Below are 23,940 nucleotides of genomic sequence, written 5' to 3' on the forward strand. Positions count from 1 at the left end.
AAATGGAGTTGACCAGCTGGCAGACAGACAGATAGACGAAGAGAGACAGACAGACAGAGCGAGAGAGAGAGAGAGAGAGAGAGAGAGAGAGAGAGAGAGAGAGAGAGAGACAGACAGAGAGAGGCAGAGACAGACAGAGACAGACAGACAGACAGACAGACAGACAGACAGACAGACAGACAGGCAGACAGACAGACAGACAGACAGACAGACAGACAGACAGACAGACAGACAGACAGACGGACGGATGGATGGAGAGGTGAAAGTGTATACTGAAATAGATGCTGCAATTACCCCGCTAGGCCTGATGGGAATAATGGCTAATGATATCCCATATCTGAGCTATTGCTTGACCGTCCCTAACGCTTTCAATGTTGATTTACGACAACGCACCTAAAATTACACTGTAAAGGCTTGTGCTATTATTCAGCCCAGTCAAGTAGGTTAGCCAGTGAGTTGGCTATGGTTTGATAGCATTCAGCTGCTTAGATCATGAAAGGCCACAGTCATGTATTATTATGAGTAGCTGTGCTTGGAGACCGGTGGGTGGTTGTGTAGTGTAAGGAGGATGAATCCAGGTGCAGTATAGAACTGGTTGGAAAACAGATTCAATGGAGCAGAAACCAAAGGTAGAGCAAACAGGATGGTATACCATGAGTGGTAGATCGCACAACAAATAGCACTACACACGCACTCACCATGACCCATAAAGCCCCACCACACACACACCTTTCTGTCTGGGTTGTATTCACCAGGCACCAAATGGTAGAAAACGGACTGAAACAGGAAGGCAATACCTAAACTTTTCCAATGAGAAACACTTTTCGTATTTTAGTTGCAAATCTGTTTTTCCACGATGTGCACTAATGAATACGACTGGCCTGCTGCCACAGGTCTGAAGCAGAAAGTCAGGTAGAGAGTGGTGAGAAGATGGATTGGGTCCTTATCCATTGATGCAGCTTCCTTATACAGCTTCCTTGACACTACATGTCCTTTCCTTCACTCATCTGAAACATTTTAAAGTTTTACATTTCAGTCCTTTATCATCGCTCTTATCCAGAGCAACTTACAGTTAATGCATTAATCTTAAGGTAGTTAATAGAGACTGGACCCGTACAAATCAGCTGGGCTAGACAATCTGGACCCTCTCTTTCTAAAACTATTCGCCGCCATTGTTGCAAGTGTAACGGATGTGAAACACTAGCTTAGTTAGCGGTGGTGCGCGCTAAATAGTGTTTCAATCGGTGACGTCACATGCTCTGAGACCTTGAAGTAGTGGTTCCCCTTGCTCTGCAAGGGCCACAGCTTTTGTGGAGCGATGGGTAACGATGCTTCATGGGTGTCAGTTGTTGATGTGTGCAGAGGGTCCCTGGTTCGCGCCCGGGTATGGGCGAGGGGATGGTCTAAAGTTATACTGTTACATTGATGCTGTTGACCCGGATCACTGGTTGCTGCGGAAAAGGAGGAGGTCAAAAGGGGGGTGAGTGTAACAGATGTGAAACGCTAGCCTAGTTAGCGGTGTTGCGCGCTAAATAGTGTTTCAATCGGTGACGTCACTTGCTCTGAGACCTTGAAGTAGTGGTTCCCCTTGCTCTGCAAGGGCCGCGGCTTTTGTGGAGCGATGGGTAATGATGCTTCATGGGTGTCAGTTGTTGATGTGTGTAGAGGGTCCTTGGTTCGCGCCTGGGTATGGGAGAGGGGACGGTCTAAAGTTATACTGTTACACAACCCCTATTACCAGCCTGTTCAACCTCTCTTTTGTATCGTCCGAGATCCCTAAAGATTGGAAAGCTGCCAAGGTCATCCCCCTCTTCAAAGGGGGTGACACCCTAGACCCAGACTGTTATAGACCTATATCCATCCTGCCCTGCCTTTCTAAAGTCTTTCAAAGCCAAGTTAATAAACAGATCACTGACCATTTCGAATACCACCGTACCTTCTCCGCTGTGCAATCCGGCTTCCGAGCCAGTCACGGGTGCACCTCAGCCACGCTCAAGGTACTAAACGATATCATAACTGTAGTGTCTTAACACTTAGTACTTATTTATGTAATAAGAAAGACTATGAATACAAGCAATTGAACTGGAGCTTCACATTTACTCAAACAGGTTAGTACCAGAATAACATAGAACAATGCTGCGCATGACCAAGGGCGCTTCATCCTTAAAGGGGACATCAGTAATTAACAGAACATAACAATAACCACCATCGATAAAAGACATATTAAACATCTCCAATCAAAAATCAAATCTAGAATCGGCTTTCTATTTTGCAACAAAGCCTCCTTCACTCACGCCACCAAACTAACCCTAGTAAAACTGACTATCCTACCGATCCTCGACTTCGGTGATGTCATCTACAAAATAGCTTCCAATACTCTACAAAGCAAACTGGGTGCAGTCTATCACAGTGCCATCTGTTTTGTTACCAAATCACCTTATACCACCCACCACTGCGACCTGTATGCTCTAGTCGGCTGGCCCTCGCTACATATTCGTAGCCAGACCCACTGGCTCCAGGTCATCTATAAGTATATGCTAGGTAAAGCTCCGCCTTGTCTCAGTTCACCGGTCATGATAACAACACCCACCCGTAGCACACGTTCCAGCAGGTATATCTCACTAATCATCCCCAAAGCCAAGACCTCATTTGGCCGCCTTTCCTTCCAGTTCTCTGCTGCCAGTGACTGGAACGAATTGCAAAGATCGCTGAAGTTGGAGCCTTTTATGTCCCTCACCAACTTTAAACATCAACTATCTGAGCAGCTAACCGATCGCTGCAGCTGTACATAGTTCATCTGTAAATAGCCCACCCAATCTATCTACCTCATCCCCATACTGTTTTTATTTTATTTACTTTTCTGTCCTTTTGCCAGTATCTCTACTTGCACATCATCATCTGCTCATTTATCACTCCAGTGTTCATCTAGTAAATTGTAATTATTCGCTCCTATGGCCTATTTATTGCCTACCTCCTCATGCCTTTTGCACACACTGTATATAGACTTTCTTTTTTCTACTGTGTCATTGATTAGTTTATTGTGTTATTGGCTTGTTTATTGTTTACTCCATGTGTAACTCTGTGTTGTTGTCTGTCACTGCTTTGCTTTATATTGGCCAGGTTGCAGTTGCAAATGAGAACTTGTTCTCAACTAGCCTACCTGGTTAAATAAAGGTGTTCTCAACTAGCCTACCTGGTTAAATAAAGGTGTTCTCAACTAGCCTACCTGGTTAAATAAAGGTGTTCTCAACTAGCCTACCTGGTTAAATAAAGGTGTTCTCAACTAGCCTACCTGGTTAAATAAAGGTGTTCTCAACTAGCCTACCTGGTTAAATAAAGGTGTTCTCAACTAGCCTACCTGGTTAAATAAAGGTGTTCTCAACTAGCCTACCTGGTTAAATAAAGGTGTTCTCAACTAGCCTACCTGGTTAAATAAAGGTGTTCTCAACTAGCCTACCTGGTTAAATAAAGGTTAAATAAATCAAATAAAAATAAAAGACAACCGCATATCACAGTCATAGTAAGCCATGTTTAAGGAATCAAGGTGCTTACCCAGGTCTAAGCCATCGACGGGTCTGTTGAGAAGCGGGTTGAGAGCTTCAGGCTCCCTGGTGTCCACATCCCCAAGGGCCTAAATGGGTTCACACACACCTGCACAGTCGTGACGAGGGCAAGGCAGCGCCTCTTCCCCCCTCAGGAGGCTGAAAATATTCGACATGTGCCCTCAGATCCTCAAAACTTTACAGCTGCACCATTGAGAGCATCTTGACTGGGTGCATCACTGCTTGGTATGGTAAAGTCACCGCCCTTGACCACAAAGCGCTATAAAGGGTGGTGCGGACAGCCCAGTACATCACTGGGGCCGAGCTCCCTGCCATCTAGGACCTCTATATCAGGTGGTACCAGAGGCGGGCCCAAAAAATTGCCAAAGACTCCAGCCACCCGAGTCATAGACTGTTCACTATGCTACCGTCTGGCAAATGGTACCGGAGCATCGTCTCTTGGACCAACAGGCTCCAAGGCAGCTTCTACCCCGAAGCCATAAGACTGCTATACAGCCAGACTGCTAAATAGTCAATTCATGGTACCCAAACTATCTGCACATCAGACATAGAATTATGCCATTTCAGAGTGTCAAGTAAGTGTGTGTGTGTGTGTGTGTGTGTGTGTGTGTGTGTGTGTGTGTGTGTGTGTGTGTGTGTGTGTGTGTGTGTGTGTGTGTGTGTGTGTGTGTGTGTGTGTGTGTGTGTGTGTGTGTGTGTGTGTGTGTGTGTCTCTCTCTCTTTATACAGATCCACTGGTTCAAGAAGACAGTTGAGCAACTTTTAAACCTTTACTGCAGGGTGCTAAATCATGGTCACCCAGAGTGTTTCTTGGTAGTCTTTAACAAATCTACCTTGAAACAACAGAATACATGTCACACACATGGTTGTGGGCTTAAAAAAACAAGACACCTGTTCCATGTCAGATATAGAGTTGGAATGTATTCAATTTTGAGTTTGCATCCAAATATGACACTTTATACATATCACAGAAGTCTGAAATATACAAAAACCGTTTGACATAGAAACACTGGATTTTTCATGTCATTATTTTTATCGTGTTTATTAATTTAGAGATTATGAAAAATATGAATAACATTCCACCCGTGAGGCCACTAGAGGGCGAGTTGGTCATTTGACTGCAGGAAAGAAAGTTGCAAGGTGAGGAATTTACTGCAGTACGTCAGGTATGTATTACATTTGCTTTGGGAGCAATGAAAAAATCTATATGTTTGACACTTTAACGGACCCATGCCTTACGACCATAGCTCTCCCGACGCCGTGCCACGTGACAACTGTTGAAGAAGCGTCTCTGCTGTGTGTATTGCCTGTGTGCAGGTGTTTAACTCCACACTCCTGTACAGGTGATCTTGGGCCTGCTGCTGCCTCCGTCCATCCTGAGTCTGGAGTTCAAGAACAAGGATGAGATGTCATATATGCCCCAGGACCAGGACACTTACCTGCAGGAGAAGGAGGAGGAGCCTGAGAAGCCTGCCAATGAGAAGGAAGAAGAGGACATGGAGTTCACAGTAAGATCCTACTGTGAGACGCAGTACAACTCCGTGGTGAGAGCACCCACCTCAGCCCCGCCTTCAGACTATACACACGCAGGCTGTGTCTCAAATGGAAGCCTATTATTATTCCCTATAGGAAACAGGGCGCCATTTCGGATGCACCCTTAGCCAGCGATATAGGCCCACAGTTAACAAACACACACCGTTGTTATTGTCCCTACACACCCATCCAAGCCTTGTCCCTATTCTGACCAACCGGAGGGGTAGTAAGAATGCCCCTCCCCAAAACCTACCTGTCATCCTGCTTCTCGTTTCCTGTCGTGTCGGCGAAGACGTGGTTGTGGAGTTGTAACGTCTCAGTCTGTTTGCCTCGCTCGGCTCCTTGTGGATGTCCCTCTTCCACCTCTCTCGCTTTCCCTTCTCTTTCACTCTCTCTATCTCTCCCCTCCCCCATCTCTCTCTTCCTCTGTTCTGTTTCTTTCCTAGTTAAGGTCTTACTAGAGGTACAGTATCGTATGCGACTGCTGCCCCTCACTCTCCCCTGTGGCTCTGGCAACAGCGCATCACTCCGCATGCTGCTGACAGAGGGTGTCTCATCTGATCTATGGCAGCAGCTTCAGCTGCTCAGGTTACATAACTGTGCCTGCCTGCCTATCTGCCTGGTCTATGCAGATGCACATTCTGTGGCTGTGTCCGAAATGGACCCCTATCCCCTGTATAGTGCACTACGTTTGACCACGGCCCATAGAGCTTTAGTCAAAAAATAGTGCACAATATAGGAGGTAGGGTTCCATTTCAAACACTGCCTGACTGTTTGAACACTCTCTTTTAATACAGAACAGGCAATTGGTGACTCGGTCCATCTACATAGACATTGCGATACATATTGTCATCTGCATTCAGTCAGCCAGCCGGCACCAAAACTCACTGGCATCAGGAGCTTATGAGAATGCTGATGAGAGTCTTCCCAAAACACTCAAAGGATTACATCTGTCATGAGCTCTTCCGCTTGTCATTGTGGGCTGCTGGTTTCTGATTGTTCAAATGCAGCCCAGAACACAAACTATATGAATCAGACAGATTCATACAAATATATACTAGGCTACAATACACCCAGGGGGGATTGTATTGCAAGTCAGCCTCAGATGCCTCAAAAAACACACTGTAATCGCCAACTCTCCCAGTCCATATGCAGTTAAAATAAGGACGTAGGCATGGCAGTGTGATTTTCACACCGCAGGGTGTCTCTCCCTTATCCCTTGACATGCAATACAATACAATACAATACCATTCACTGACTCCCCAACTGTGTGGTGTAGTTTGGGCATCCATGATCATAACCTCTGGGATTTGACTCCCCCATTATGGATGGCAAACTGTGTTAGAGTCCTAGAAATGGACCTCAGACATATTTATTTCTCCTATCTGTCCTCTATCTCTCTCTCTCTCCTTTTCTCTCTTCTTTTCTCTCTTCTTTTCTATCTCTCTCTCTCTTTCGATCTCTCTTCTTTTCTATCTCTCTCTCTCTACTGTCCGTCACTGTCATCTGAGACTCAACCCATAAGTGTTTGTCTGCGACATGTGTGTCATCATCCCCACCAGCACTTAATGCCGCTAACATGACACATTCAGAATGAGTTTGTCTCTGTTTGCTACTGCTCATGAAACTATGTATATGAACAGCTCTAATGCTCTTTCATGATTTCCTCCCTCTCTCCTGTATTTTTGTATCTCTCTCCCTCCCTCCATCCCTATCTCTCTCTCTCTCTCTCTCTCTCTCTCTCTGGGTGTGATGCACCAGGCCATGCTGGGTAAGGTAAGCACGGAGGCGTCTCGTAAGAAGGGCGTGGGGGAGGTCCAGAATAGACACCGGCTCATCCCCATGGGCCGAAAGATCTATGAGTTTTACAACGCCCCCATCGTCAAGTTCTGGTTTCACACAGTGAGTCTGCTGTCAGGGCTTGTTGCTACCTAGAACCATAACATTTTAGGGGGGGATTAGAATGTTTTTTTAACAGAGAACCCAGTAGATAGATGCAGTGTGTGACAGCGTGTCTCTTTCTGTGTCGGTGTCTGTGTCCGTGTATGTGTCTGTGCCAGTGTTTGTGTCTGTGTCAGTGGCTGTGTGCAGTGTCTTTGTACGATGTCTGTGACTGTGTATGTGTTCAGTGTCTGTGTCAGTGTCAGTGTCTGTGTGCAGTGTATGTGTCAGTGTCTGTGTGAAGTGTCTGTGTCTGTCTGTGTGCAGTGTCTGTGTGTAGTGTCTGTGCCTGAGTGCATTGTCTGTGTCTGTGTTCGGTGTCTGTGTGCAGCGTCTGTGTGCAGTGTCTGTGTCTGTGTCTGAGTGCAGTGTCTGTGTGCAGTGTCTGTGTGTAGTGTCTGTGTCTGTGTGCATTGTCTGTGTCTGTGTTCGGTGTCTGTGTGCAGTGTCTGTGTGTGGTGTCTGTGTCTGTGTCTGTGTCTGTATCTGTGTCAATGTCCAATGAAAACATCACAAGCCCTCCCCAATAGGGAGCATCATCTCTTATTCGTGGAGATAAAAAACACTCAAAGGAAAGCCGTTCTCTTCCTCCCTATAACTGTATGGGGCAGAAAAAAAACATATCACAGAATGGATTTATTTTAGGAACAGATATACGGAAGTGGTCAGATGATGCGGATGCTTCACTACAGGACTGTTTTGCAGCACAGACTGTAATATGTTCCGGGATTCATCCAATGGCATTGAGGAATACACCACCTCAGTCATCGGTTTCATCAATAAGTGCATCGATGAAGTCATCCCCACAGTGACTGTACGTACATACCCCAACCAGAAGCCATGAATTACAGGCAACATCCGCATCGAGTTAAAGGCTAGAGCTGCTGCTTTCAAGGAGCGGGAGACTAATCCGGACACTTATAAGAAATCCCGCTATGCCCTCAGACAAACCATCAAACAAGCAAAGCATCAATACAGGATTAAGATTGAAACCTACTACACTGGCTCTGATGCTCGTCGGATGTGGCAGGGCTTGAAAACTATTACGGACTACAAAGGGAAACCCAGACGCGAGCTGACCAGTGACGAGAGCCTACCAGATGAGCTAAATGCCTTTTATGCTCGCTTTGAGGCAAGCAACACTGATTTACCCACGAAAGCACCAGCTGTTCTGGATGACTGTGTGTGATAACGCTCTCTGTAGCCGAGGTGAACAAAACTTTTAAACAGGTCAACATTCACAACGCCGCTGGGCCAGACGGATTACCAGGACATGTACTCAAAGCATGCGCGGACTGTTACAGTATGTGTCTTCACTGACATTTTCAGCCTCTCTCTGACTGAGTCTGTAATAACTATGTTTCAAGCAGACCACCATAGTCCCTGTGCTCAAGGAAGCGAAGGTAAACAGCCTCACTGGGCCAAGCTTTCTGCCATCCAGGACCTATATAATAGGTGGTGTCAGTGGAAAGGCCAGTGTCAGAGACTCCAGTCACCCAAGACTGTTTTCTCTGCTACCACACGGCAAGCGGTACCGGAGAGCCAAGTCTAGGACCAAAAGGCTCCTCAACAGCTTCTACCCCCAAACCATAAGACTGCTGCACAATTAATAAAATCACCACAGGACAATTTATGTTGAACCCCCTCCCTCTTGTACACTGCTGCTACTCGCTGTATGTTTGTTACCTATGCATAGTCACTTCGCCCCCACCTACATGTACAGATTACCTGAACTAGCCTGTACCTCTGCACACTGACTTGGTACCGGTGCCTCGTTATTCTTATTCTTATTATGTTACTTTTTATTATTATTTTTTATTTTAGTCTACTTGGTAAATATTTTCTTAACTGTTCTTAAGCATTCCACGGTCAAGTCTACACTTGTTGTAATCGGCGCATGTGACAAATAAAGTTTGATTTGATTTGATACTTGGTCAGGGAATCATCATGATCTGCTTTGCATTCAAAACCATCCTCTGTGATATTACCTCTCCTGTAGTAGTTGTCTTATCTACAAAGCAGCCATGAAAATGAATATGAACACAGTCTGTCACACTGCATTGTACTTTTTACCTCTGATATATATAATAGTACATTTTTTAGGCTGGGGAAAGGGATTCAAACTAGCTTAGTTCATAAATCAGGCTTCATGAGGTCACTACATTACGTGAATCGACTCTAGATTTTGATGAGACCCTGAAGGTTTGCTGCGATTCTGTGCAGTTAGTTTTTTGCCAACTATCACTTGTTTTGCCTGTACCTAACTTGTCTGTGCTAAAACCATTTGAATGCCCTCTAAGACTACTTAAGACCCACTTATGACCCACACCTTATGTCGTCTGTAAGACCCTCTGCGTGCACTGAAGACTCTTCACATGCTCCAGGAGGCCCTGACACTGTGTCTTTGTCCCCAGATGGCCTATGTGGCGTACCTGATGCTGTTCAACTATATTGTGCTGGTGAAGATGGACCTGTGGCCCTCACCGCAGGAGTGGATAGTCATCGCTTACATCTTCACCAATGGCATCGAGAAGATGAGAGAGGTAGGGCAGGACACACATATACAATGAGATGGTTCAACTCCAGGATTTCCCAATACAACTCCAGGATTTCTCAATACAACTCCAGGATTTCTCAATACAACTCAAGGATTTCTCATGGATATTTCAATACAGTCAAGCATGCGCAGGTCTATAACACAGACACATGTTAAAGAGGTGGGTGGGTTGCATGTTATGAAGTGTGTCATTCTAGTAAATCAACACAGATTTTCCAATGCAAGAGCAAATAAAGTACAGGAGCTAAATGCCAGTGACCATATGAAATGATCCAACTAAGAGCCCTGCATTCTATGTCATCCTCCTAAAACAACATACATTTGCATTCGTCATCAGTTCCAAACCTGTACCTATTTATGTAGAACAAATTCTTCAGTGACCTTTTATAGGCCAGCACGGCTCTCTTTCTCTTTCCCTCTCTCTCCCGCTCTCTCTCCCTCCATTCTTCCCTCTTTGTCTACCTCCCCCAGATTCTGATGTCGGAGCCGGGGAAGCTGTTGCAGAAGGTAAAGGTGTGGCTTCAGGAGTACTGGAACATCACAGACCTCATGGCCATCCTCATCTTCTCTGTGGGCATGGTGCTCCGCCTCCAGGAGCCGCCCCTCATGAGTTACGGCCGGGTCATCTACTGCGTTAACATCATCTATTGGTACATCCGGCTGCTCGACATCTTTGGCGTCAACAAATACCTGGGCCCCTATGTCATGATGATTGGCAAGATGGTGAGGGGGGCGGAGTCTGTCACTGGCAGGGTGCACTTGCACACTCCCAGTCATGGATTTAACAATAGCGGAAAATACCTCCAACTAATGCTTACACCAGTCCAATGCTTTGAATTCCATGGTGTGGAGTGTGCAAATGCAGCCTTCGGGAGAAGGGTAGAGAATCTGGTTGCAACCTATCTTTTGGTTTGCCTGTCTGTCTTTCTCTCTGTCTGTATGTCTGCCCGTCTGCCCGTCTGTCTGTCTGTCTGTCTGTCTGTCTGTCTGTCTGTCTGTCTGTCTGTCTGTCTGTCTGTTGGTGTCTAATGTTCTACTTAATTGCTCGCTTAATGAGAATTCTATGAAGGTGAATGAGTATTATCAGGTTCCAACATTCTCCCTGTCTCCCTTTTTGTCACACTCTGTCTCCTCCCTCCCACTCCTTCTCTCTCTCAGATGATTGACATGATGTACTTTGTGATCATCATGCTGGTAGTGTTGATGAGTTTCGGAGTGGCCAGGCAGGCCATCCTGAATCCCAATGAGGACCCGTCCTGGATGCTGGCTCGGAACATCTTCTTCATGCCTTACTGGATGATCTATGGAGAGGTGTTCGCTGATCAGATCGACCGTAAGCCCACAAGGGGTGGTGGATGTGGGGGGAGGGAGTGAGGTGGAAAGGGTGGTGGAGTGGTGTAGAGTCAAGCTCGGTGTGTAAGGCTGCCCACCCCTCCAACACATACACACACACTCGGCAGACTAGCTGAAGTCATCCAGGTGCTGAAATGCCATGCACTTGGAACCTCTCAGTTCCCCCTGGTTTCAGGAGGAACTATATTAGTGCAACGAAAGACATTGGTGGCCGGATTGGTTCTTATTCACACTGGTCATGCAAATTTTAAATTGCGGTAAAAAATACCCATATAATATTTTCTGACAACAGCAGAGGACAGATCACTAACAGCTCACCTTATCTTAGTGATGAGGTCAGGTGATGTCTAACAGCAGGTAACATTTCTTAGTAATTTATTAATCGACTCAAATAAGGAACATGACTGCTCTCTGAATGCACCATCTGTTTTGAGGGAGTGCGTGTGTGTGCGTGTGTGAGAGTGTATAGAATGGAAGGACTAGCCCAAAGCTGGAGATCTGAAATAATGCTGTCATTCTTTGTTTCAGATGTACATAGTAGGAAGCTAAAGCACAGGCTGAATTCAAAACTCTGGATGATCGAAAATCAGTTTCGAGCTCATGGAACCTGGCGTAATAATGGTCCATACCAACATTGCTATGTTCAATCAGAATGCCAGTAAATCGATAATTAGACCCACCCCCGTCCCGTCCCCACCCTACACCATTCCAGCCTCACTGCCATACCATCACTGCACCCTCATCTAGGGGCTGCTATTGAGTCAGATATGCACATAGAGATGGATAGAGGGTACACGTTCCACAAAGCCTGTTTTAGCATGGGCAGCGTCATTGAAGGTTTTCACCATTTTAATGTAGTCAACTGAGTGGGACTTTCTATGGGTTGTGGAGGGAAGAATTCCATACCGGTCAGCAGGAGGGATCAGGCAATGAATTATACTGCTGAGCAAATATTTCAGCACTTCAGTTGGCAGTAAATCCACAAACTTCAGATTATATACACTGCTGCACAGTAGGTGGCAGTATGCAGCTTTTCAGTTTTTTTATGGACCGCCAATGAACTCATAGAAGTAGAAGAGGTGGAAATAGCCCTCAGTGGCGATGCCCATGCTGTCACAGATGCTATAATGGCCCAGATATAAAGATGAGTCCTCTATCTATCTCTATGAGATTAGCCCTCAGTGGTGATGCCCATGCTGTCACGGATGCTATAATGGCGCAGATATAAAGATGAGTCCTCTATCTATCTCTACGAGATAGCCCTCAGTGGCAATGCCCATGCTGTCACAGATGCTAAAATGGCCCAGATATAAAGATGAGTCCTCTATCTATCTCTATGAGATATCCCTCAGTAGTGATGCCCATGCTGTCGCAGAAGCTAACAAATGGCAAAGATAGGAGGCGTGTCCCTCTTTACCATCTCTATGGTTAAGCATGCAGCACGACATAGTGACAGGTCAATAACTGTGTTTCATGGCAGTAGCACTCTTGTTTGGTTTATTTTTGTTTATTAATTTGTTTATTTTGATGACATTACTAAATCTGAAAGGGAACTAGGATTGTTACAGACATGCTACTTTGACATTTTCACTATTTTGTTTGATTTTGGAAAAGTAAGCCTGCCAGGTAAACCCAGTCATTATTGCCATCCCCCAACGCCAGCTCTGCTATCACTAAAACATGATTGTAACATCACTACAATGTCATCTAGACACACAAACTCACAATAATGCACTCTCAACCATACTCTCATGGATGTGCAAATACTTGTGCACACTTGCAAATACAGCCAAACATACACAAACACACACACACAAACACGTGCAGATACGTATACACACACACACACACACACACACACACACACACACACACACACACACACACACACACACACACACACACACACACACACACATTTAAAGCGCACCTACACATTTCCTACTCATTTCCTTAACTCATATGCACTCATATGCACTTAGACACAGAAAATTATTCTGAATTTACACACACACACACACACACACACACACACACACACACACACACACACACACACACACACACACACACACACACACACACACACACACACACACACACACACACACACACACACACACACACACACACACACACAGACAAGAACATATCATACCCTGTCATCATCTGCAATCTGTTTTTTCACGTGGTTCAGTTGTCAGAGTTTTTAACCCAATTTATTTGAGTGTAAAATTGTGAGATAGAGAGATAGCAAATTACTTCAGTTCTCTACCTTTGGGCTGCCTTGTGTGATCAATTGAAATCCAGAGATGAGTATGAATATAATGATTATATAATGATTCATAGGCAAACAAACGAATGAGCATCCAAAGAGAAAGTGCTGAGTGTCCCCATTATAAGCCACAGCAACTGAACCATCACTGATGGAAAAAACATATGATGTATCTTAAATACATGTCAATGTATCTTAAATACATTTCAATTGATCTGTAGTATAGTCATTATTCAGCTAGGCTATGGCACGCATATGTGACAATATATTTTAAACATCATGCCATGTTTAAATATATTGGGAATGCAAGTTATTGACAATATATTTTAGAATATATTGTGAGATACACATTTCAGCACATAACACCTTTCCATTCTAGAGCTCACTCCTTCCTATCCCCTACAAAAAAGATGCATATATTCAGTATATTATGCCTCTTGCTTGTTTGCTAAACTTGAAGTATTTGTTGTTCTGTTTATTTGTTGGTTTGTTTATTTTAGATGTCAGCGTAGTGATTGTCTGTTTGGTGGGAATGCCTGGGTTTGCTTGTATGTACCTTGTTTGTGTTGTATGTTGACATCTTTCTTTCATTTGATTTTATGTTCGTTTTATGTTGGCTTGCTTGTCTAGTCGTTGTCTGTATGTGAATTTGTTTTGACACACAACTGGCTTTTACAATATGTTTGTCTTTATTAATAATGTTTGTCGGAGAAACTCTCTTTAGGCTGGCTACTCTTTTGTTTTGTCATATGACAAAATAAATGGGGTAGCTTTAAGAGAATTTGTCTTGTGACACAATCTGTGACACCTTGTGTGTCATCCTGACCCTGTGGTTGTGCCATTGTGCTTAGCTCCATGTGGCCAGAATATCACCACAGAGGACGGGCATGTTGTGGCTCTGCCGCCCTGTAAGACGGGAGCCTGGATCGTTCCTGCCATTATGGCCTGCTACCTTCTGGTGGCCAACATCCTGCTGGTCAACCTGCTCATTGCTGTTTTCAAGTACGTTCTCTCTCTCTCTCTCTCACTCGCCCTGTAGACCTACACTCTCCTTACGCCCACTCAGTTATACATACCATTGCCTTGTCCAGAGACCACCCCAAGCCCTTACCCTCCAGACACTTAAGGAGATCTGAGAGGATTCGATAGGTTTAAGCAAATTGATAGGTATAGGCCAGGAGGAATTTTCCCCATATTGCTTACACCTGCCCAATCCTGTCAGACCTCCACAATTGCGGGGAGGTAGGGTCTCTCAAAGTTGTTCTTTCTGGACACAGCCACAAATGTGCATAGGAAGGGTTTATTTTACTCTCCCACGCCCACTCTGTTTACTGATGTGTTTACCAGGGCCCATGCACAGCATACTTGTATATCACCAGGGTTAGTTAGCTACCTAACTTATTTCCATCTGTGATCCTTGTTTGTTTATATAGCTTAACAAGTGATTACTTTACTAATTACAAAACATTGCGTATGAGAGGAAAGTTCCAGTACAGATAGAGATTAAGTGTAAGAAACATACTGTTAATACACCTCTGTTTTACTGGCATTTTCTTTCAACTGTAAATGTAGCAAGATTTTGATGATTTTAGTAGTAGAAGTAGTAGCAGGCATAGTCGTAGTAGTGGCTGTAGTGGTAGAAGTTGTGCTGACGGTAGTAGCACTAGCAGATAGGTGGACAGAAGGATGAATGAATGAACATTATTATTATTATTATATATATTATAACATTTGGGTTAGATGAGTGGATGGGTGATTAAAGGGTAAGTGTTTCAAAACTATACTGAACAAAATTATAAACTCAACATGCTAAAATGTTTCAGATTATACTGAGTTACAGTTCATATCAGGAAATCATTCAATGGAAATAAATTAATTCGGATCTCATCACAGTGCTATCTCTGTGCATTCAAATTGCCACCGATAAAATGCACTTGTGTTCATTGTCCGTAGCTTATGCCTGCTCATACCATAACCCCACCGCCACCATGGGGCACTCTGTTCACAACATTGACATCAGCAAACCGCTGGCCCACACGACTCCATACACGTGGTCTGTGGTTGTGAGGCCAGTTGGAGTTACTGCCAAAGTCTCTAAAACAATGTTGGAGGGGGCTTATGGTAGAGAAATGAACATTAAATTATCTGGCAACAGCTCTGGTGGACATTCCTGCAGTCAGCATGCCAATTGCACAGTCCCTCAAAACTTGAGACATCTGTGGCATTGTGTTGTGTGACAAAACTGTACATTTTAGAGAGGTATTTTATTGTCCCCAGCACAAGGTGCTCCTGTGTAATGACCATGCTGTTTAATCAGCTTCTTGATATGGCACACCAGGCAAGTGGATGTACTATCTTGGCAAATGAGAAATGCTCACTAACAGGGATGTAAACAAATGTGTGCAAAACATTTGAGAGAAATAAGCTTTTTGTGTATATAGAACATTTCTGTGATCTTTTATTTCAGCTCATTAAACATGGGACCAATGTTTTACATGTTGAGTTTATATTTTTGTTCAGTGGATATTCCATCTGCATAGGGTTGGTTTGACATTTTGGTTGTTACTGTCTGTTGTCATAGCAACACCTTCTTTGAGGTGAAGTCCATCTCCAACCAGGTGTGGAAGTTCCAGAGGTACCAGCTCATTATGACCTTCTACGAGCGGCCCATCCTCCCCCCTCCCCTCATCATTTTCAGTCACATGACCATGGTCCTCAAGCACCTGTGCTGTCGCTGGCGTAAGCACGACGATGACGAGAGAGACTATGGGCTGAGTGAGTACATGGCCTAGGTCTTTAGAAATGTATCCTTCCTTCTTTCCTTTTACACTTCATGTTGCTTTTCTTCATCTTTCCATCACAGAGCTCTTCATCACTGAAGACGAGCTGAAGAAAGTGCATGACTTTGAGGAGCAGTGCATCGAGGAGTACTTCCGCGAGAAGGATGACCGCTTCAACTCCTCAAATGACGAGAGGATCCGAGTGACATCAGAGAGGTTGGGCATGGGCAAACATAATCCTGTCATACTTAAGTGCAACATATCTCTTCACTCTCTATCTCTCTGCGTGTGTCTCTCTCTCTCTCTCCCTCTCCCTTATTTTCCATCCATCTCTCTCTCTTTATCTCCTTTTTCTCTGTCCGTTTCAGAGTGGAGAATATGGCCATGCGCCTGGAGGAGGTGAATGAGAGAGAACACTTCATGAAGTCATCTCTGCAGACCGTGGACATACGGTTGGCCCAGATGGAGGAGCTGATTGGTCGGATCGCTGTGGCTCTTGAGCGAGTCACGGGGGTGGAGCGGGGGGAGGTCAACAAGGCCCGCTCACGCACCTCCTCGGACTGCACAGACTCGGCCTACATGCTGCGTCAGGGTGAGTGCCCAGATGCGGCTTACATCCTGCGCCAAAGCAGCTTCAACAGCCAAGAGGGGAACTCCTACCGGCTCAATGAGGGTGCAGAGGGCTCCATGTCTCCGCCCTCCCCCACCGGCCTGGCCACTCGCACACGCAGTCACTCCTTCTACGTGGGCGGAGGTCTTGAGCGAGCTGGGGCCGACAGGGCCGAAAGGGCCGACCGTTTCCTCAAGGAGCGCTCCTTCAGCCTGCACCGAGCCAATAGCTCACAGTCGGTGGCCTCGGGTACCGCCCCCAAGGAGTCTAAGCCCCTCCCACTGGCGACGCTGTCCATCTCCCAGCAGCACCGCCCCTCTTCCTGCATCGACATCTATGTGTCGGCATCCGAGGAGGCGGGGCCAGCCGAGGTCTTCTCGGACCCGCTGAGGATGGGCCCTCCCCTCCGGCACGACTCTTCGCTCCACTCTGAGATTATGGAGGCGGTGCTGTCGAGCGGGAGGGACTACAGCGGAGGCAGCGGATTGGGCGACAGACACTCGGAGGGTGGTGCAGTGTTCGAGGACAGCGCGGCTGCAGACCTGTCGCTATGCTCTACCCACCTTCTCCCAGATAACACCATGCCGACCTGGGACCTGGACCCCTCCCCACCCCCGTCAGCGGGGCCACTGGAGCGCTCCAAGAGCAGCCGCTACCTGTCCACTGGCGGCAGGGGCTACCTAGAAGAGACTCAGCTGGTCAAATCTCACAGCCTCATGTTTACACCGCGAGGCTGCTACGGAGGCCTAGGGGCAGGTGTTCAGGTCAAAGCGGCTGAGTACACCAGCATCACCGACTGCATAGACACCAGGTGTGTCTCCGCCCCTTACTCCACCGCAGAGCGCTCCCACTCCCCTGGAGGCTCCGCCTCATTCCCCTTCAATAAGCCCCCGGACTTGGGCTCCTCCCACCCAGAGCGCGAGGCCGAGCTCAGCCACACAGAGTCAGACCCTGAAGACCCAGAGGACCTGGCCCCGGCCCCCGAGCCCCATCGCATGGGGAGGGGCTTAAGAGGGGCGAGTGGGACCCCATTCTGCTCACCCTTCTCCAGAATGGAACGAGCCAACAGCTGCTCCTCAGATGACTCCTCCCACCCATCATTGGCCCCTCCTTCACACAGAAAAAGCCTGTCGGTCAGTGAGAGGATGGAGAGGGGTGCAGACCGTGGGGTTCTGGGGGGACCCAGGAACCCCTTCCTGAGGAGCAAGTCAGGGGCACGGGCCGACACTAAGACAGACAGCCTTTCCATGAGAAAGCTGACCACCCCCTCTGCGTTCAGCAGCTTCGACAGTAGACACAACTACACGTGACAATGATGAAGAAAACAGGACAGGGACAGGGCACGCTCTGTTACTATACAGGACCATAGGGCCAGCCAGGGGTAAAGGCAAGGGTCATGGGGAGGGCTCCTACCAGTGTAAAACAAAGTGCTATGAAGCTAGGATAGTTCTTACCTCCTCCTGAAGCTGACTCTTGTTGTATGTTTGGTGATGGAGGGTATGTGCCGTGTCTGTCTGCCATCTTTTTAGTCAAGTCAAAACATTGTTACTGTAATGCATCACGTCACAGAACACTGGTGTAGCCCAAATAGAAAGTATAAAAATGAAATCTCTGATAGGACAGTTTAGTCAGTCTTTAGAAAATAATAAACTTGGCCACCTGACAATATAAGACTGGAGGTCAGAATTGTCACCTCAACCCAAATTTCCTCAGGTTCCCTAGTTTCCTCTTTGCCCTTAAACTGCCCATACTCATGAATATGACTCTATACTTCTGTGCTTCCACCACTGAAATAGTACTCTGTCTTTCCACCACTGAAATAGCACACTGTCTTTCCACCACTGAAATAGCACACTTTCTTTCCACCACTGAAATAGCACTCTGTCTTTCCACCACTGAAATAGCACTCTGTCTTTCCACCACTGAAATAGCACTCTGTCTTTCCACCACTGAAATAGCACTCTGTCTTTCCACCACTGAAATAGCGTTCAGTCTTTTCACCACAGACATAGCACTGCATGCTACAACAGTAGCAGCAGTAGTAACCTCATCCCCAGGGTAATTGTACATACCGCATATAAGCCTGAAACACCACCGACTCAAATCTGGCCTATGTGGTAGTAAAAAATAAAAACTACAAAAACATTTTTGATCTTAGCGAATCACACGACTGGGCGTTGTGTCTCCTATTCAAAAAACATGTGCGACGCTAGCAAGACAGAGGTGGAAGTGCTCAGAGGGAGGTGATTGATCACAAATAAAGCCAATGGCTATGGATTATAACTTTTTCCTGATCTTTCTGTTGGGATAATGAAGGCCACGTTTGAAGTTTTGGTCCACCAGACTGTCCAAGCATGCATAAGCGACATAAGTGGTCGCTTCCGGGGGGCCCCCGACCCCCCAACAAAACTCAGTCTGGGAACTCAGTTGGGGTCTCAACTTACTGTTGAGAGATAGAATAGAAGAATACACAAGGTGAAAGTTCGAAATTTGGTTGTGCATCAGCAGTTATTTTTTTCTTGTTTTGTCATTCACTGACAGTCATTCAATTAGCCATGTCAGCTAACAATTTTTAGATTGATAAGTTAGTCTAGCCAGTTATCTAAACAGAGATCACTCAGATATCATTGACATTTCATAAATCATGGCAAAATGGGTAAAATTGCAGGAAATTAGATTTAAATTGCAAAAATGTCTCTCTGCCCCATGGCAAAATGAGTAGAATTGTATGAAATATAAAATTGGGGGGGTCTGCTGAACTAAATTACAGCAGTAGTGACTATAGTAAAACACATGGACACCAGTCAGCTGGGGATGACTTTATCAATGGATAGAGACAATGAGCGTTGTGCAGATTGAATTTCTAGACATAATAGGGCTCTATTATGTATAATGCATGTCCCTGGTTTAAAATCCATGCACATTGACAGTCAAGTAACATTGACTCAGTAGATTTCAGGGGTCAAAATCAGGGCAGTAAAATTGATTACCTACAGGGCCTGAGTAACAGGGAAGATGGGAAATTTGATTAAATGTAGACTCATCATGTGCCTATCTATTTACTTGTTGTCCTATCCCCAGTCATCCGGGCTTAGTGTCATTGTGGCCTACAGTGTAAAGGTATGAACAAAGTGTTAACGCACACACATAGTCATACATGCACTCTAATGCCAGCAAGGTGTGTGGAATGGCTGAAGGAAAGCCAAAACAATTATTATTATTTCCCTTGGATTAAATCTGCTCAGTGCAAAACTCACAACTGGGCACCAGAGGGGGCTGTGACCCTGTTTAAGGAGTCCTTCATCCCAAGCAGTAAACCAATGTTGAAATTAGAACACATCAAGATCAGCCTTTTCAGCAAGAAAACGTCAAGCATGTCTGGTAATGGCATTGCCCGTTCCTTTCATTCCTCTGGCAGAAGCATTTTGTTGTTTGGATCTGACACCTGCTAGTCTCGGGTAGCCAGATATGGTAAACTACGATCATTGGATCCATACTTCCTACATTGTTTGGACGTTCATTCTTGATTTATTCTATTCAAATCGAAGCACCAGACAAACCAGAGTAACCGTTTAGAATGATCATCTGAAAACTGCAGAGTATAGTCTGCACAACTTGTAAGAATACATAATACTGTACATTGTATGTGTAGGCTAGAAGAGAATGGTTAGAGAACTGAATTCCACAAGATGGAGTTATTTGAAACATTTGCAAAAGAGTCAACTCTATGAATCATATGCATTTTAAGAGACATAGAGGCACCTTTCAAGTTGATGTAAATGGCAGAGAACCAGTTTTTTTTCATCTCTTAATTTATTACAACTAAAAATATCTGACAGGAGTGGAATACCTGTTACAACATGTTTGTAATAATGGAACATGATGAGTAACATTTACATCACAGGTTCTCAAATGAGTTATTTTTTATATTTCATCATTATTAAATCACTTCAATTTAATTGCACTGCAATTGTTTTGATTGATTATATTTGACTATTTTGTTGCTTACAATGAATAATTGAATGGCTGTTTTAAATACAAACAGAATATTTATATCTTTTCAGTGCTATTTTGTCTAATTGAAAGTATTTTGAATTATTACAAGGTTTTAACATTAATAAAAGGTGTCACCTATAAGCACTAAAACGTATGTATTATATGATTCACTTAATATATTATGTGATAAATTGCTATATTGTACATCACAATCATATTTAAAGTATTTAATAATTTGCTATATTGTATGTTCATGAGCAGCTGTCAAAAATAAATACAAATATATATATTTTTAATGTAGGTTGGATATTTCAATGCAATACTCCACTGCAAGCATTACCAAACTGAGGGTGTCATTCAGGCGTGGAGTAACTATTTGAAATTCACAGTAACTTAAACATCTACATATATCTGCACATTTCTTTTGTTAGTAATTCTTCTCACAAATCTACTTACCCATGGTATCCTTTTCCTGTATTTCACAACTGTTGGGATAATGCATTTCTGAAGTGTTTACAACATTTTTTCTTACACTGGAGAAAGGCATTGATTTCATGGCTAAGAACATGCGTAAGAACTAAGAGAGAGAACTAGGAGAGATAACTACTTGATGCCTTTTGAGGGGGAGGGCTAGCAGCTCTGTGTATCTTCATTATTTAAAAGTTTAATTTTCCTTATCAATGTCCAATACCATTGCAGGGTGTTTTCACACATTTCCTAAGCTGCTTCTTTGTCTTGTAAGGTTGTAGATTTGCGAGTGACGCTCAGCAAATGAAGAAAATGTGTTGTATGAGCTGAAAACCAAAAAATAAGGAATATTTCAATCTCTCTTGAGCAGACAGGCCTCCACAAATCACTGTGCTTATGCATTCAACCCACATTTTCATGGGACTCCCACATCAGTTGTGTTCCATGAAACCCAACCCTCCCATCCATTTTGTGGGCACAGGAGTCAAAGTTGAAACCAACTATGAGCTTTAATACGATCACAAAGTGTGAAGAATAGTTTGTTGAAAACTAATGTAAGCACATCCAACTTTCAAGTGCAGGGGTGTGTAAAGTATAGTCATGAAAAATAAATACCCGCACAATGTTGGACACTGCTGTTGTTAGATGTCGGTGGGGTTTTGTCTCACAATACATGGGATAGATCACTTTTTCAAATTTGTAGTCGAAAAATAAGCTTTAAAATAAGTTAACAAACTTTTTAAAAGATGTCTGAACATCTCATTGAACACGCTCATTGAAGGAACATTAGGTGACAATAGAGGAGAGATAAGGTGATAGTTTGGTTACTCCTTGGCTTTTTGTCCAGGCACTGGTTTGGGTCCTGGGTCCTTTAACTAACCTCAGTGAATGGGCTGTCAGCCCTCCAGGGGACATAATAGATATTTTTATTTTCATTATGGAGAGGGACATGCAAGGACAAACATGTCCATAGCACTTCTAACTCATGTGTAAATGCTCTGTAAATGTTTTGTATATGTTGCTGTGGCTGTTGTACAATATATCAATATATAAAATAAAAGGGAGGTCTAAGTATGTCTGAGGACTCTGACACAGAAATGACAGTAGCCTAATACTGAGAATTGTGCCAATGTGATCCAACAAAACCTAATGTACAGTATTTTTTAAATATTTTCCTATACTGTAGCATACAGCTTTGTGAATCATAGACTATGGTTATTATTCAAATAGGTTTTTATTTCCCCTCAATCTGTTGGTGAGTAGGCTACTCGTATGCTAAAGAGGAGTCCAAGCACATGTTTTCTGCAATAATGCTGATATTGTAGTTTTACTTGAGGGGACTTATCTTCTAGCAGTCTCACTTTATTTAGTGTCCTTTAATGCATGCAGCTCTTCCACTGATGATGTACAAAAATACATTCTGTGAAATTGATGAAAGAGAGAGAGTACGAGATAGAGAGATTATAAATTGTGTCACAGTGGTGAGTATTTGGATGCAAATGCAAATCTGTATTCTTCAATATGAATAGGATCATGTCTGGCATGCATTATTAAATAAACACATGAATGCATAACCATGGTGTCCCCGTTGTAGGCTATTTTTCAATGTGTTATGAAATGGATGCATCATGTTTACCAGGAACACAGAGAAAAACTAATGTTATAACGAACTTTCGTTTACACCAGAGCAACCATGCTCAGTCAATGGAGGAAAATTCTCTGCAGTCTTAGGGCATTTTCACACATAGTTCTGAGCTATAGTTTGAATCAGAATTAGATTATTTGTTACACTGTATTTTATTTTTGGGGGGGGTCTGGTTGGTTTCGCAATGCCAAATGTCAAACAAACTAAAATGCCTTAACAAAACCACATGTTCATTCAAGTAATTTGTTTATTGGAGAAAAATGCTCACATTAAATCCATCTATGATTATCAAGGAGTATAAGCTTGTGTCCCAAACGTCATATTAGGATACTTTTGCTTTGGTCTTTCAACAACATGTGGGAGGAAACAATAGCAGCTTTAAGTGCAATGTGAACTGTCTCTATTCAGTAGCCTATATATACAGTGGTGATTTTAGCATGTAAATCTTGGTGGGGCAAACTCATTTATTTTGTATTTTTATGCATGCCAGCAAAGCCATTACACAAAACAATACCAAACAAAACATTTATTCCACTATAACAGTGACTATAAATGTGCCCACAAACTGTTATGGCCTACATAAAGCTGTCCCAACAGCAGAACTTTCTTTTCAGCAACATGGAGCCTTATCTGGCAGTGAAACAGTTAATTCAGCCTTATTTACTGCCTTAAAAAACAATTGCTGATATGGCTGACTTGCTTAAACAAATGTTGCTTCTACTGACAATTGAGATGTATAAACTATGTCATAAAGGAACGATGAGTGGATAAGAGGCAATCCGTAATTTCAATTAAAACAAACAAAAACATCAAGATTTAGATGCAAGTGGCTGTTCCACTGGTTGTCATAAGGTGTATGCACCAATTTGTAAGTCGCTCTGGATAAGAGCGTCTGCTAAATGACTTAAATGTAATGTAATGTAAATGTAATGAGCGTGCTAAGACGGACATAGTCAATATAACTATTTGTTCAGCACACAGGCCACTAACAGCTTACTACACAACATACACTTAGTATTACTTTCTTAGCTACAGTATAGATACAGTGTGTTAGGAAAGTATTTAGACCACTTTACTTTTTTCACATTTTGTTACGTTACAGCAGGTTATCATCAATGATCTCTTGGTACTTTGCTCCGTTCCTCTTTCCCTCGATCCTGACTCGTCTCTCAGTCCCTGCTGCTGAAAAACATCCCCACAGCATGATGCTGCCACCACC

The 23,940-nt window shown here is 44.1% G+C and overlaps 1 protein-coding gene across 8 annotated transcripts in view; it reads left to right on the plus strand.

Moving 5' to 3' along the window:
- LOC118370617 (transient receptor potential cation channel subfamily M member 3-like) overlaps window positions 1-22,650 on the plus strand; it is a 193,082-nt gene extending 170,432 nt beyond the window's left edge. For 2 of the 8 annotated variants that reach the window (XM_052461302.1, XM_052461304.1), the window contains 10 exons: window positions 4,907-5,107; window positions 6,858-6,998; window positions 9,452-9,580; window positions 10,066-10,317; window positions 10,753-10,927; window positions 11,476-11,568; window positions 14,074-14,224; window positions 15,804-15,997; window positions 16,086-16,218; window positions 16,371-22,650. In XM_052461302.1, the coding sequence (XP_052317262.1) occupies window positions 4,907-5,107; window positions 6,858-6,998; window positions 9,452-9,580; window positions 10,066-10,317; window positions 10,753-10,927; window positions 11,476-11,568; window positions 14,074-14,224; window positions 15,804-15,997; window positions 16,086-16,218; window positions 16,371-17,922 (3,021 nt within the window). In that variant the 3' untranslated portion in view covers window positions 17,923-22,650. The remainder of the gene's footprint in view (window positions 1-4,906; window positions 5,108-6,857; window positions 6,999-9,451; window positions 9,581-10,065; window positions 10,318-10,752; window positions 10,928-11,475; window positions 11,569-14,073; window positions 14,225-15,803; window positions 15,998-16,085; window positions 16,219-16,370) is intronic. The other 6 variants (XM_052461303.1, XM_052461306.1, XM_052461307.1 and 3 more) reach the window with 3 other exon arrangements.
- The last annotated feature ends 1,290 nt before the right edge of the window (window positions 22,651-23,940 follow it).

The sequence above is a fragment of the Oncorhynchus keta genome, chromosome 14 (assembly GCF_023373465.1).
Source record: "Oncorhynchus keta strain PuntledgeMale-10-30-2019 chromosome 14, Oket_V2, whole genome shotgun sequence".
Taxonomy (NCBI): Eukaryota; Metazoa; Chordata; class Actinopteri; order Salmoniformes; family Salmonidae; genus Oncorhynchus; species Oncorhynchus keta.